The 16,330-nt window shown below is 42.7% G+C and overlaps 1 protein-coding gene across 1 annotated transcript in view; it reads left to right on the plus strand.

Moving 5' to 3' along the window:
• Positions 1 to 3,482: 3,482 nt before the first annotated feature.
• TMCO4 (transmembrane and coiled-coil domains 4) overlaps positions 3,483 to 16,330 on the plus strand; it is a 37,254-nt gene continuing 24,406 nt past the window's right edge. Inside the window, exons 1-6 of the mRNA XM_009646476.2 lie at positions 3,483 to 3,676; positions 4,002 to 4,176; positions 8,768 to 8,795; positions 10,759 to 10,891; positions 14,982 to 15,079; positions 15,773 to 15,916. Coding sequence (XP_009644771.1) covers positions 3,498 to 3,676; positions 4,002 to 4,176; positions 8,768 to 8,795; positions 10,759 to 10,891; positions 14,982 to 15,079; positions 15,773 to 15,916 — 757 coding nt within the window. The 5' untranslated portion in view covers positions 3,483 to 3,497. The remainder of the gene's footprint in view (positions 3,677 to 4,001; positions 4,177 to 8,767; positions 8,796 to 10,758; positions 10,892 to 14,981; positions 15,080 to 15,772; positions 15,917 to 16,330) is intronic.

The raw sequence follows: 16,330 nt of genomic DNA on the forward strand, positions 1-16,330 counted from the left end.
GGCGTCCGCCTTGCTGCCGGGGGTGGCTTCCTCAGCGGTTGTCACAAGTACTACTTGCTGTTAAAACAAACAAACAAACAAACAAAAAAAGGCCTGTATTCTAGCAGCAAACACAAAGGACTTGCGATAAAAGTGAATATCAGCGGCTGTGGAGATGTTGGTCCTCACAGCTTTCCCAGCCGAGCTGTTTCCTTCACGTTTTTCCCGCTAGTGATGTCTCTCGGCTGGCCACGTCCCTCTCCGCAGCTTCGCCCGCCTTCTGTGTGCTGACATTGCTGCTCAGCCACTGCTGCTACGAGCATCGGGATTAACCGGATCAAACGCACTCCGTTTTGCAACTACTTAGGCTTTTTTTCCATGTCCCCGTCCCCTCGGTCCCTGTTTTACATTTAGTACGCATTTCTTCAGCAGCCGTCTGTATTGCATTCACATATTTTTTGTGGCGAGACATGATTTTATCCGAGACTGAATTAATTGCGTTCCATGTTTGTATTTTGTATCTATGGATTAAAAGTGAAGGCCATGGTGCTCCCAGCATGTAAGCACGTGTGGCTCTGGAGCCCCATGCAAGTCCCCAGGAAAACTCATCTGCCCAAAAGTTTCCTCGGTCACAGTGTCCAGTGCTTCGCTGCAGTTTGCCCATGCTGTTCTCGGGTGTGTCTTGATAACGGACTTTTTGGCCAGCCCCATCCGAATAATTATCTACAGCTACTTCTCTGAAGTTGATGAGACACCTCATTAACTTTTAAGGGTCTCAGAGATTAACTTGTTAGCAATTTGGTCACTTTTGTCATAGGTTATGATGAATGGGATGCCAGCATCTCTAATTCTTCCAGCAGTAGGGAGCATGTGTGTGTTGTACAGCTTTAGATCCACAAAAGGATTATCTTTCTGCTTTCCGAACAGGATTTTGGGAACCGCTGTATAAAATACACCACCTCTCAAGAAAACAAAGGGCTTTGTATGAAAAGTGAGTGCTGGAAGTGATAAAAAATTTCTCTTTGAAGTGACGGTTCAGATTATGGCAGTGCTATTGATTGCTAAATCACAGTGTTCGATACAGAGGCGTGAGTGCCAGAAGCTGTAAATACCTTTTTGGATATATTTCTAGCTCTCAATTCTCTCATCTTGGATTTAGTGGCAAAACTTATTGGCCCACGTTTTCTTTATTAAATCATGTGTTACCATTTTTTTATGCTGCATGTCTGAAAATCCAAGCCCATTTTTTCTTAGGTATTTATGAAGAAATTGGTATCTATGCTGAGGAATGCACATCGAGTGTAGTGATCAGAGCATCTTCAGAGCCAAGCCTTCCAGAACTTGTCTGGGTATTCCAGATGCTCATCATCGTGAATTATTTGTTGCATAATGGTAATAAAGTTGCATGCAAGAAGCCATTATGGCATCACTCCATAATTGGTCACTTCTTTTATGTTATTAGGAAACAAGGTTAAACTGTTGTACTGCTTCTGGGTCCTTTTTAGCTGCTTCAGTTTTCATATGAGCCTGTGTTAACAAATCAGTAAAGGTAGGATGAGATGAAATGGCCTCAAGTTGCGTCAGGGGAGGTTTTGATTGGATATTAGGAAAAATTCCTTTACTGAAAGAGTGGTCAGACATTGGAACAGGCTGCCCAGGGAGGTGGGGGAGTCACCATCCCGGCATGTGTTCAAAAAATGTGTAGACATGGCACTTTGGGACGTGTTTTTGTAGGCGTGGTAGTGTTGGGTTGATGGTTGGACTTGATGATGTTGGAGGTCTTTTCCAACCTTAATGATTCCATGAAATCTGTCACAGCAGGGAAGGGGTTTTTATTTTCAATGCTGTCTCCCACAATAAGCTAATAAATCTGTGTCCAGAGGTGAGTAGACCTGCCAAGTAATTGTAGTTAGTGAAAATTTTAAGTGTTAGATTATTTCTGGGCAAATTGGTCCGTAAGTCTGGATGTTTTAGGAAGATCAGAGCTTCGTGAGTGCTGTGAAATGGATTTTGGGGGTCCAATTGAGGGCTTTGGAGCTCCTGAGGTAATGAAACAATCTTGGGATTGTGTAAGAAGGCCCTGGAAAGTGTGGAGGCACGCCTCGTGCCACCCTCACAGTTCAGCCAGCGTAAATGCCGCTGCAGGTTGAGGTTGGTCCTGGAGCGGGCCTGCCAGGTCTGGGATTGATAGAAGTGCCCGTTCTCCCCAGGGAAGCATAATCTGGCCCTTCCCTCCTCTGGTTGGCACGGAGTTTATTTATTCCTGCGGACTTTGTGCTCCCATGTTGCTGGAATGTGATGTTTCCATGGAAACGGACCGAGATGCCATCGGATGATAGGTGTTGCAGGGGGGCTGAGCTCTCTCTCAGGGACAGAGGTGTGAGTTACGATAACTGTCAGCTCTTGAGTGATGAATTTTCCTTGCATTTATGCATCAGCAGTTAAATAGTGCAAGCCTTGAGAAGTACAAATTGCCTCAAATAAATTTCTGAGCGGGAAGGCAGGACAGACACCTTTCCTGGAAGACCATGACAGATGGCATGCAGATGATAAAATCTCTTTTTAAAAAGCTGCTCCTGTGCTGCATTTCTTTCTTCTAGGACTCTAAAACTATCCCATAAATGGTGTCAGCATCCTCTGAGATTCAGTACTTGCTTCAGTACAGGCTCCGAACTCCTGTTTTGCCACTTTGTACAGGGTTCAGAAGAAAGGAAATATTTAAATGGGAAGTATAGAATGAAATAGGTGGTTTGGGCCCCTTAGAAAGTCTTGGTGAAGTCAGTAGAAATTTCAGGTGATGTGAGCGAGCTTTGGAGCAGTGTTACCCATGTTGAATTGTGAAATGAGCTGTTGTCATATGTTCCTGATTTCAGTCGTCTCGGTTGGCCACCTGTGTAATCAGGGGAGTTCCCGGGGAGCAGTTGCAAGCCGTTCAGTTGGAAGCGTGCACATCTGCGCTCTGAAAAATAATATTTTGGCCCAGCTTAAGGTCCGTGTGGCACAAGGGAAATATTATGGGAAAAAGCAGTGGCAGGTTGTATAGAGGAGAGAATGTTACAAGCAAAGCGATGTCCATGGGACACGTTAAAAATCCTTTTCATCAGAGGATGCAGCTGGACTCAACTTTCTCAATGCCGTCAGCAAAATAATCAGAGGAGCAATTTGGGTTGAGGATGAGAGAGGCAAATTATTTCCCAGGCAGCTGTACTGGTCCCTGCATCAGGTGCAGAGCTTTTATTTCACGTGTTATTTTTGTGGTAAACATGGGGATGATGCGCCTGAAACACAGCCCTGTCTGTTTGCATCTTGAAGGGGACCTCTCCTTTTGCTGTGTGAAGTATTGTCGGCTCATTTTGTGCACAACTTTTGAGAATCGGTGAACAGAAAGTCTCCTGTTGTCTTCTTTGCTCACAGCACTGAAAAAGCAAAGGCAATTTGTCTCCTTGCTTCCTGGTTTTCAACTGTTTGTTTTGGTTTTTTTTTCTTCTGCTTTTTCCTCTTTGGACTTGCAGGTAAAAATGGCTGCAGAAGAGAAGTGGAGAGGTTGGAGTTCGAAACAGCATAGCAGGGCTGAAGAGGCAGCTGAAAAAGAACCGTGTGTGCTTCTGGGCCAGCAGCTGGGTGATCCAGGAAGATTTGCTTATGCGGCGCTTTGCGGGATATCCCTAGCACAGCTGTTCCCTGAAAAAGAGCAAAGGTACTACATGGGGTAGCAGGGGGTGAGCAAAGGAGGTGGCTTTTGGGTAGCAGCTCAGGTGGAGCTGGTAGCAGACTCTGGGGCCTTCTGAAGTTAGGGGAGCGGAAGATCCTTTTATCATTAGGCGTTTTCTTAATTGTATTGGCTTTCACTCTTACCCCTTTAAGACTTTTGTAATTCAGCGCAAAGTCAGCCTTCTGCTGACTTCTTACAATGCTTTGATTTTTGTGTGAACCCTGAGAGACTAACATTTGAAAGCAGGGACCACTCAAAGTTTGCAAAAATCCTCAGTTACAGAGCCTTAACTGCAACCATTGCCTTACAGCTCCTTCAGGACAGAATTCATTGAGGGCTTTGTGAAATGGCTGGACCTGCCTGAAGCTGTCTTACCTGCCATGACAGCATTTGCTAGCGGCTTAGGAAGTGAGGGCACAGAAACTTTTGCACAGATTTTGCTGAAGGATCCCATCTTGAATGAAAATCCAGTTGTCATTACGCAAGTAAGTCCATATGCTCCTCTCGCCCTTGTCTGCTTTTGCAAAAGAGATTTGTCATGCGTGTCAGTTTGCAACTGAAGTTCTGTTTGTACAGTCAAGGAAGTAAAATCAGTATTTCTGATATGCAGATACTTCTGAGCAGCTGTGTGGGTGACTGGCAGTCTCTCTATCCATTAACAGCTCGTGGAAGTGATGAACGTGAAGCACAGTTACTGTCTGTTGAATTAACATTTTGCATCTTTGACGCTTTCGCTCTACAGAACAGAGAACTGTCAAACTTTTACTTTGCATAATTGCAGTGGTTTTGATTCATATGTGCATTCTACAGATTTTGGTGAAACACTGAACCTGAGAGGCCTGATTTTCCTTTGTTTCAAAGCCCCTCACTATACCTGTAACACAAAACACCTCTGCATACATGTTCCAAATAGCAGAATTCCCAGAGTCTTCTTCTGGAGTCAGCTTTGGCTAGAAGGAAATAAGTTATTGTGACATTATTTTCTTTTGCTGACAAAGTGAGACTGGGACTGCTCCGTAATGTTCTGATGTGAAAGCTGACGTAAAGATAAAAGAGGCAAAAGTATTTTGGTGGTGTTTGCCTTTGTTGCACAGTCTCAGCTGGGGAAGATATCTCCTCATCCAGCCTCATGTTATGCTGTGCAGGGCAAAGAGCATGGTAGGCTGCTGCTGATGCCAGGCATAATGTGGCCGCTGTCACCTCACACCCTTCGCTGTATACTGCACACAAGGAAACAGCGAGGCATCCTGTGTGCTGACAGAACTGTGATATTGAGTAATAGTTATTACACACTCACCTTTAGCAATGGCCCAAGAGAACAGCAGACACGAGAACAAGGCTGCGTAAGTAAAGATATGATAGGAGTGAACTTTCTTGGTCATCATGACCAGCTCTCGTTATCTCAGCCATCTTTCATGTGTTCTAGTCAGTCCATAAAAGGCCTCAGAGGATCTGCTCCAAACATCTGAATGCCACAATGCCCAAAGTCCTAGAACAGTAGAAGTACAGTGACAGAGAATCTTAAGCTTAATTAATAGTTAGGACAGAGATTTTCTCACGAATCAATAAATCCTCACTCGGTTCTTTTTGGATCTAGATGGCTTGGTATTTCCCAGGTTGTTTCCCTCATTCTCTCTGCTTCAGGATGGATTCTCTGGATTGAAGCAAGTTTTCCATTGCTGCTGAGTTTATTAAGGGTGAAATTTTGGTGAAATTTAGCTTGTGCTTGCTCTGCGCTTATGCTGCATAAGGGCTCCTTGTGCTTTTACAAAAGCGGCTCTGGATCAGTGGGAGCGCACAGTGTTTTGCTCTGAGCCAGAGAACTGAGGCACTTATCACCTGGATTCAGGTGGAATATAGAAGCCATAGATAACACTTCTTTGATTAGCTGAAAGCAAAGATCAGGAATAGCGATCAGTGTGATGCCACAACATCAGTACCTTATGCAGTCATGTATATGGGCAAGGGGATTGATTTTGTCAAAGGAAAGGTAGAATTAAAGACTTTTGTAGGGCAAGGCAGCAAAGGCTTGCAAGGTGTCTTTGGGAAAACATACTGGTGTGTGGGAAACTTCAGTCCATCAAGCTGAAATCAGCTTTTTCCTTCTTACCTGAAAATAAACAAGCTATGGGACAAAGCTTTGTGAATTCTAGATATGTTGCTTTATGGTGCTTTTGCTTCTTTGTATTCAGCTGCTACTGACGCAACATTTACTGTTTATTTAAGAAGTATACACTTTAATCACTCAGCGAGTTCAGTGGCAAGGTCCTCTCAGCATTAGTGCCTGCGTTTTTGAATGCCCTCCATCTCAGCGGTGCTGAAGAGATGATGCATGAGGTCAGGAGATTAGAGGTGAGCTCACCATTGACTCAATGAAAATTTGAGGATTATGGATCTTTATCTTTGTTTGCACTCATTGCAGATGACTAATACAGGCAAATGTTGATTAACTGAATCCTTTAAGGACAGTAGTCATAACACACAGGCTGTGGGTGCAGTATGAGAAGGCAGTGCAATAAAAAGAGGTGAAGAAGTGATGATAGGTGACAAAATGTGGGAAGTTCTTATTAGGAATCATTTTTTTTTGCTCTGAATATACTTAGAATGCCCGTTTTCCTGTGCTTTTCTACACACATCCACTGTGATGAGGATTGGATGCTCTCTGTTGTTGAGGAAATGGATTCTGAACATGCAGCAATTCGTAAAAAGCTGGCAAAGACTCTGAATAAAGATTACTTCCCTTTCTTTGTAAGATTTCTCAATCATATGGGTGGTAGTCTTCTGCATGGAGTTCGCAGGGAGATGCAAAGCACCAACTTCAAAATAAGACTGAAATGTAATAACTGCTGCTTAGAGGAGGAAAACAAACTACTTGTAAACTAATCTAATCAATGCTGATTGGATTCCAGATGACTGCACAAAGCCTAAACCAATTAGAAATACTTGGGGATGCTATTTGGCACAGATGTAATAAGTAGTTCCAGTTTATCAAGTGATTACCTGTGTCCATCCCTCACCTTTTTAAATACATGTATATAAATGCTTAGGCTAGATTTTTAAGAGAGGTTGTTTGATATTAGGTGCCACAGATGACACTGGGCGTATCGTACAGGACCCACGGCTCCCTCTGCAAGACACAGGGAGAATTTATTGCCTACAAATGGGGTGTGCACAAACCACAAGCCTGTTGGAAAATTATGGCAACAAGGTCACAAGCTTCACCTTATTCTAGACTTCAGGCTCTTTGCTCGGTTAACTTTCTGCTTGGGACTTCTAGCCCTGAACCTTCTGCTGGGCTTTGACACTTCTGTGCCAACCCTACCTCACAAAACTGCAGCCAGGGAGGAGGTGACGGTGCCCATGTACCTAATACTTGGGTAGTTACAGTACTCGGGCTCTGGGAAACCTGGGTTACATTCCTCCCTCTGCCTATGGGGATTAATGTTTCCAGTTCCCACATCCCACCAACCCTGGGGAACAGTCTGCAGCGTGTGTGTGTGCACAGAATCCTAATTGTGGCCAGACCTGAAAAGGAGCCTTTTTTTTCTGCAACATGATTACTGGGGGAACAGAGGAGGCCTGATTCGGTGACTAACTTAAATTAAAAGGGTTATTCACACTGGAGATAGCAAACCAGGACCTCCCTTTTCTTGGGTGAGCACTCTGGCTGTGGGGATGCAGGATTAAAGAGCAGTGATGACTGCTTTGTGCAGAGCCCAGCCCAACAGATTCCTTCTGGAAAGCCTTACCCCATTAGGGTTTGCAGGACAGGCAAGCAAAACAAGGCTTCTCTGTGGATGGGAACAGCCACCCAAATAGTCAGTGGTAGAGGTTTGTGTGTGAACACATTAGGCAGCAGTGGAGCTAAGGTTTTGAGGCTACACCTTGTCAGAAAGCACCCATGGGTGGGAGTTCAGCTGCCCTAATCCTTTGGTTTCCTTAGTCCTGTGCAAAAGCTCCCTTCTCCTTTATGAAATAGCAGATGCTTCTCATGTTAAAATGATATTCAGAGTCCAGGCACTTACTTTTGCCTGGGCAATATCTGCAGTTTGCCCCCGAGTCAGTTAAGGATGGCTTGTTCTCCGTTCTACACTTCTCATGCAGTAGGGAAAAGATTAGAGACATTTTTATGATACAAATTTTGCTTAGGAGCTTACGGGACTAATAATCATAAACTCTTTGGCAGCATCCTACATCTTTGGCTGCATTTTTTGTGTTCCCAAAGGGCTGAAGGATTCCCTGTAAAATTCAGCTGTGCTTTATTTGTGTGTAGGAGAGGGAAGCAGCTAGACTGAGCTAATGCTTAGTGTTGTAGTTACATAAAGAACTTAAAATTTATCCAGTGACAATAAAAGAGGAGAACATAGTAGTAAAAACACTGGCCTCTTTTTTCATGGATTTGTCCAGAGAGACCATCTATTGGATTGATCTGCTTTTCCGATTTTTTTGTGATGAAGAGCCAACACGGAAGTCCAGTCCCTCAGAGGTCTTGACAGATGGCCATAAATTCAGTTTTCTATTTTTGAGTACTTAAGACAAAAGAACTTCATGCCAGTTCAGCCTTACTGCCTAGAGCTATGAATTCCCAGAATGCCAAAGAAAATAGGGGCCACGAGTCCATTAGAGTAGCATTCAAACCTGTTACTGATATTGAAAATATGAGTATATATGACTATATAGCGAGCAGAAGGCATTAGAGTGGTAGGAGGATTAGAGCCCTGTTTCTCCAAACTTTGAAGTACGGTGTAATTGTGGTGCTTTCAATTGCAACAGGATTGCTAATAACAAAAAATAGGGGTGCTTCAGCATTATACCAAGCAGGCACTGCCCTCTCTTCCTGTGCTTATGTACTTCTGCCCAGCCTTTTGTACCTGCATATGGAGAATTTGGTACTGGAAACATCCGTCTTTGCTCTGTGCTGCCCTACTGAATTGTAGCTTGCTAGCTTCCCATGCCTGTGAATTGACATGCTGCAGTAATTAAATCATAGTCCAATGGGTTCTCGTGCCTCCATTTTGAGACTTCTGGGCATACGTCATCAGTTTTAACTTGAATATGCTTTTTTTTTCTTTTTAGGATCTTCTGTCCTTCTCTCTTAGAGATGGTAAGTTTACTTAGCATTTCTTCTTTGTAAGAATAATGTAGATGAGTTTACATCTGATACTTCAAAATGCTCAAAAAGCTCAAGGTACTGTTCTAATTTATCTTAGCTTCCTTTACAGCAAAAGCAGCACATGTTTTCCCTATGTCCGCTATAGGAAAAGCAACTATAGTTTTAGGAAATTATTAATAATACCTGTTAAAAATGGAACAACTGTTCGCTTCCTCACTTTCACATGCTGTGCATTGGCATGCAAATGTATTTGATGGTAGGAAAGTTCTGAACTGGAATACCTGGACTGGGGTGTTTTTTCTCCAGTGTTTCCAGGGGAGCAGGCGACCTTTAGGAAGGCAGTAAAGCTGTTATGAAAATCTCAGCCTAGGAAATTTTCTGCAAATTGCTTGTTGCCTAAAAAGAAAAAAAAAATATTCAGGGAATAAATTCCAGAGTGTCCTGTGAAGCCTATTATAAATAAATGTGATTTTACTTATATATTATATTATGCATAAAACAATTTTCTGGTTTATAATCCATAACATGAATTAGTCTGATAAAATGAATGAAGTAAAGACTGCCTATTGAACAAAATGTTCATTTCTAAAAGAAGCCTGGTTTATATCACTGCTTGCATTTTTTAAATCTCTGTGTTTTAACATGTTCTCACAGGAAACATGTGGTAGCTGATTAGCCTGTTTCACTGCAGAACAAAGTACCAGTTTCGTTCTTGCTTTATTTTTAATGGAAAATTGACAAGTCAGCTATTGCAAAACTGCTTATTTTGCTAAGCTGGAATTTAAAAGAAATATATTTTCAAGCCTCGCTGACTTACTGCCAGGCTGGCTAAGTAAAAGGCTAAGTTGTGTATTAGCAGACAGGAAGCAAGATGGCTACTCGTTAAAACACCTGCTTGGCCTTGCAAGACATGGCACATACCGGGCATGAAGTGAAGATAAATACTGTCCTTATTTCTCAACTAAGCAAAGATCTTAAAAGTGATGTCATTAGAGCCTACCAAAGTTGTTTGGTATCTTGGTGATGACAGTAATAAATAAATAAACTTAATAGATTGCCACATGGCATATTTGATCTACGTGCAGCGGGTATCAGAAACATACTTTGTAGTGGGGTTTTGCTGGTATCTTCACCTACCCCTAGGAAAGCAATTGTGTTTTTCATTCCAGAGTGCACCAGGAACCCTTTACAAAAGCCTACCATCAGCAAGCAGCAGGTGCTACTAGAGAAACACATTAAAAAAGCAAGAGTTGGCGCAAATAATTTAAAATCTATTATATTTAAAATGTCTTTTCGTAGAGAACTCCTGCTTATAAGCCCAGGAGTGATCATTACTCCTGTTGCGCCTTGTCTGGGTGCACTGTCCATACCCACATCTCCAGCGGTGAAGTATAAATGCAAACAATTGTCAGTGATGCTGCTAGGTGAGCTGGTGTGTAGTTTTAAACTCCAGAGTCCCTCCTGCTGCCAAGGAGATGAATTGAATATAAAGGTGTGGTATGGAGGTGCATTTTTACAATAGACCATATCTTGCATTGGTGCATAGTTGAGGTGCATTGTGCCATGATACCCAATATTTGATATTTCCAGCTAGGACTGGTCTTGCCGCAGCATTTCTCTGTTGAGAAGAAAGTTGCAGCCTATCCAGAGCCAAAAGGCCTCTGTCACAGAGGATGAAGACCGAAGGACTTGAGATCCTTTTTCTGCCATAGAGGCAATTACCTGGTGTAGTGACTATATTCACAGGATGAGGTTTACAGGGATGAAGGATTTTCCATTTATTGCTCTCTTCTCTAGATAGTAGGAGTTGTCTTCAAATACATAGAAGACGAAGAGGGCCTGAGGGAAGGAGCTATGCTTGTATGTAACATGGTCCTCTAGCACAGCTGGGTGCACCGCTCGCTATTTGGTCTGGTGCAGACTGACTGATTTGCTGGGCTTTCCTCTGTTTAAGGGTACTACGATGCTCGAGCCAGGGTGTTGATCTGCCATGTCACCTGGCTGCTGAGAATCCCCTTGGAGGATCTGGAAGTCCTGGAGGAGTCTCTGCTTGAGAGCCTGAAGGAACAAAAAGAGGAAGAGTCAGAGTAAGAACATTTGGGTTGACTATGGGATGAAAAAACACTGCCGGTGCTTGAAAGCTTAGCAGTAATTACTTGTGCCTAAGTCCAATCTCTGATCACTCCCCTCATAGCTCTTAATGTAATTGTTTATGGCTTGATTAGGGTTGCAGAGCCCTCACAGCACAGAAAGCTCAGCATTCTTAAAATCAGAGCTGAGACCCGCCCTTGCAAGCTGGTAAAGGCTACTCTGCACTGAACTGCCTCATTTCCTTGTTCCAGTTGCCTCTCCTAGACTGCAGATTATGCTTAAATACATCACAAAGATCTTGTGTCTCTTGTCTCTTGGCCCAATATTCTTCAGATAAAACTGTCTCTTGCAGAATGAAGCTCCCATAAATTTCAGGAGTAGATCCTCAGCTGCTCGTTTTCTGTGGATGTGTCTTTCTCTGTGCCTGTTTAAGAGGCAGCTGTCTAACTCCTACTGAAGGTAGATTTCTGAGGGCAACAGTCTGCATCTTTAGGTACTTAGGGACCTGACTCCTAACTCTGTGTTATTAATATAAGATTAATCCTCTTAATGACCACTTAGATGTGAAACAGCCAGAAAGTTGGTATCTATAAGAAATATACCACTTTTAGATTCCACTTATCTGGCAGGAGTTGTGTGACGGTTTAGCAATATGTAAGGCAGTAAACATGTCCATAGTGGACTTTCATGGGACTGTTTAATATTTTTATCTGTAAACTCAGCAAACAGGTTATGAGATTAATGTGTTATTAATATAAGATTAATTGTCTTAATGACCACTTAGATGTGAAACAGCCAGAAAGTTGGTATCTATAAGAAATATACCACTTTTAGATTCCACTTATCTGGCAGGAATTGTGTGACAGTTTAGCAATATGTAAGGCAGTAAACGTGTCCATAGTGGACTTTCATGGGACTGTTTAATATTTTTATCTGTAAACTCAGCAAACAGGTTATGAGATTAATGTGTTATTAATATAAGATTAATTGTCTTAATGACCACTTAGATGTGAAACAGCCAGAAAGTTGGTATCTATAAGAAATGTACCACTTTTAGATTCCACTTATCTGGCAGGAATTGTGTGACGGTTTAGCAATATGTAAGGCAGTAAACGTGTCCATAGTGGACTTTCATGGGACTGTTTAATATTTTTATCTGTAAACTCAGCAAACAGGTTATGAGATTAACCTGAGTGCTAATAAAGGCTTTAATCAACGTCCCTGACACAGTATGGTTCAGGCGTTACCGTGAGGTCCAGCATGTGATGGGTATCTTTCAGTTATAGCTTTATTTAAATAAAGTTTAACTCTGTAGCGCACTGTAAAAAGGGAAAGTCAAAATAATCTCAAAGCTCATGGACTGCTAAACAGGACACCATTTGGCCTGCAGGAGCAAGGGTTGGTATTAATGCGGACTGTTTTGCTGTGGCTTGTGGAAACAAACTCAATGCTGGGCCTTTAGCACAGGAAAACACCGATGCCGAGGGTGGGGTGTCACTTGCGAAGATGATGCTCCAATACCTAACTCTGTATCAGCTGGACTGTGGCTCTTGAAATGGGCTGTAGCACAACCCAGAAAGATAGCAGCATGCCTGATAATGGCAAGAGCGACTGGAGAATTATGCTGCATACTTATGAGCACAGCTTTCAAACATTGCAGCTAGCACAGTGGGTTTGGTGCGTATCTGGTGTGGTGAGAGCCATGGATTTCAGTCATGTTCTTTGCCCGAATTTTAGCCATGAAGATAAATACCTATTAGATAAAAGGAAAAAAAATCTTGTAATGAGAGCAGTGCAAGACTGCGCTGTGAACACATTCATTAGTGCAGTGCTAAACCAAGCACAAGGCTGAGATTTGTGGGGAATTGATGACCCTTTGTTCTAGAGTTAGGAGGCAACAGGGAAAGGAAGCAGAATATAAACCTGTCACCGCTTTGACCTCGCAGACTTTTGGGGCAAGGAGTACATTAACATCTGCTTAGGATGATTCCAGCTTTGACCATCCACTGCAAGAGGTTTTGGAACAGTAACAACCAAACGGGGTTTCACAGCTTCTGCGTAGGTGTTTTCTACTGATATTTGTTAACAGAAGGTTTGCTCCTGCCTTTGCTGCTGTGGGTGGGTTGGACTGTGGCCCAGAACGTGCAAGGTTAAATGTACAGTCATCTACAGAACAATGTTCCAAACACTTAAATCCATCTTACTAGCACCAAACGTGTTCTGACTTGCAGGTGTGAACCTCTCTTTTGTACAGGGTTCTGTGAGAAACTGGAAAACATGCCGTCAGCGACTCATGATGTGTACTCTTGCCACTTTTCATCATTGGAAAATGGCCTGTAGTTCCACCTGTAAAATCTCTGTGAACATAATTTGTGGTTCAGGCAAGACGCTGCACATCCAAGATCACTGAGGGCAGAGAAGTACCGGAAGAGGCAGTTAATTACCACAGTGGAAAAAAAGCAGCCTGGGAATCAAGTGATAATTGTAATGCAGAAGCTATTAGGAAAGCAAATGTCAAAAATGGTTGCTAGCAGCTACAGAAGGAAAGCAATGACAGGTAAAACTTCTCATGGCAGTAGTTTTACTTACTGCATCTTCAGGCAGGCTTTAGCTGCAAACTGTCTTTCTGCCCACATAACTCAAATTGCTCGTTATTGCAACTAAAGCCAGGTTAGCCATATTTCAGCTCTCTCAATGTCGTCGTTTTCAGCCCAGACAACAGCGCATTGACTATAAAAGCTGATGAGCCACTATGTAGAACAGAAATTGCTGGATATTGCCAACTTAGGTATTAACAGTCAGGCTGCAGCACTTGTTTAAAGAACTCCGGGAGCAATTTTTTCCAGGCGTTCGTATTGGTGACTGCATGCACAAACTAGGGCATATCCAAATACTGCTTTGCCCATGGGGCTGTAGAAAGTGAACACAGTTATACAGAAATTGCTGAAGAGGTAGCCATTGCAGGCAGCGCTGTTGTTCTCTGCAGACAGCTACGTTTGCTGCTGCAGCAGGTCATACACGATGGTTTTTCAGAGGATCTCTGTGGAGGCAAAATCTCCATGCCATGCAAGTCAGTGGGAGTTCTGCCATTGGCTTCAGTGACGCAGGGATTTCACCCACTGTGCTTCATTCTCCTCCTGCTGTGTTTTACAAAGCTGCATATTGTTTGGGACTCATCTAAAATTGTCTTTATCAAAATTACAGTGCGCTTAGGGGGTTCCAGGAAGGATTAGGCAATTATATGGATAATGAAAATCCACAATTAGGCTAGGATTAAGAGGGAAAATATCCAAGTTTGGAAGCAAGATAAATTCTCATGTTTCAAGGCCCAGATTAACTGCTGCATAAGCAGGCTAGAAGGAACCTTCCTCAGTAAACAAAGTATTCCAGTATCCTCTCTTTCTCCCACTTTTCCTCTGAAGTGGGAAGCATTTCTTGTAAGAGAGAAACCAAAGACAGCGGAGAGAAGCCGCAGGTAGTGCCTAGTAAGTGATATTTGTTCCTTTTAGATTTATTTACCTGTTTCTGATAAGCTTGTTAAAAAGTAGCTTAAGTGCACACAGACAAATGAACTAATGACTGTGTTTAATACCTGTTATATTATTATATCGTGATGTGCAATTAGAAAGCAGTTCAATATAAACACTGTTGTTGGAAAATAGTTTAATTCCAACTCTGTGTTTGTTACCACAAATTACCCCTATTCCCTTTTGTTTCAAACACTTTTCTCTGTTTCCACTTAGCTTTCTTGCGTTTTTTTTAAGACGCATAGGCAGTATATAGTTATTGAAATGCTTTTGACTTTTTGTTTCTTTTTTTTTACAAGCTTCAGCCCTATTAGGAGGGGTTTTCCAAGTAAGTAACATCTGTTGGCTTTTGTCAGCAATTAAATCGGTTCAATTTAAATCTGTGAGTTTATGTCCGTGCTCATAAATCTGAGTGTATTGTCACAGTCCGCACCTGCATGTTACGTTTTACTGTTCCCAGTAGGGAAATTACTCTGAGGAGAATAAAAGCAGATTCTGATGCAGTCCTGTTATCCGTCAGGCTTTTCTGTCAGCTTTTGTGTTTCTAATCCCCCCACAGAACTGCAGAAGTATCAAGAAAAAAGAAGGAAAAAAGGAAAAAGCTGAAGCAATACCTGCTGATCAGTTTGGCAGCCGTTGGGGGCGGAACAATGATTGGTGAGGCTGCCCTAAGCATTTTGGGGACTTGCTCCTGAACTGCATGCACAGCACGAGGGGCAGAGGGAGGGGTGTCTGAATTACACATTCAGCAACAGAAGCCATCATACCTTTTAGCCCAAGCTCTAATTTTAAAGAGTTCACTGCTTTTCTTCGCCAGGCTGAAGGTAGTGTATCACTTCAGATGCCAAAAGACCACCCCAAACAAAACAAAACAAAAACCAAACAAGGAAAGAAACCTCAAATCCAAGAAAAGTATTTTATATGAAAATAAAACTGGAAGAATTAGCTGGAAAAGTTATTCCAGTGTAGCTTCACTGGCTGGGGGAAGTGTTAAACTGAGGTCAAGACCCTTAAAAAAAGTTTTCTCCTCTTTTGCTCTTGTGTTATAAGAAGACCAGATCTTCAACTCTTAAATTCAAAATAGTATGAGATGAGATCAATGTTTCCTAAGCAAATAGGGCATAGCTCACCCCAGTCCACCATACATTCTTCCTTTGACTTTTAAGTTATTCATCTGTGCAGAGATTCAGGGCTTAGGGAGGGTCTCAGAAAGCCCCTTTATTGGTGATGCTGAAAAGACCATCATTTGTACTCTTCCAGTAGCATTAGCAGTACTCACATGGCACAGGGAAATGACTGCCTGGTCTTTGTAAGTGAATACATTGGTGATATCACTTGTTGCATCTTCAGGCTTGACAGGGGGTCTTGCTGCCCCTCTGGTTGCTGCCGGAGCTGCTACTATCATCGGAAGCGCTGGAGCGGCTGCTTTAGGTTCGACTGCTGGAATTGCTGTCATGGCATCCCTTTTCGGAGCAGCTGGAGCTGGCCTTACTGGTAAGAAAGTGACTGCACATTTCTCAGCTACTGAGGCACAGGATCATGTCTGCCAATGCAGAGCTAATGACTTAACTGAGCTCTGCAGAGCAAGGGAAGCAATTCGAGGTGTAATTTTACAACTGAAATTTTTATTTCAATGCTGATTAAGATACTGCGTAGCCCCTGATGACCAAGAAGGAAAAGACTGATGACCAAGTAGGAAAAGACTATTTGGTATGTGGCTAATGAAGGAAATGAAAGCTTGCTGCTTTGGATTAGAAAGATGCTGCCACGGAGAGCAGCGTCTGTTACAGCTGATGTCTGCTCTGCAGCAAAAAAGCCTTCTGCTGGGATACCCTTGGATCACACAAGCTCAGAAGGATCATATTGGCTCCATACCAAGCTTTAAGTAATGCGTGGACTGGCTGAGGG

This window comes from Egretta garzetta, unplaced genomic scaffold, assembly GCF_000687185.1.
Source record: "Egretta garzetta isolate BGI_Z169 unplaced genomic scaffold, ASM68718v1 scaffold69, whole genome shotgun sequence".
NCBI lineage: Eukaryota > Metazoa > Chordata > Aves > Pelecaniformes > Ardeidae > Egretta > Egretta garzetta.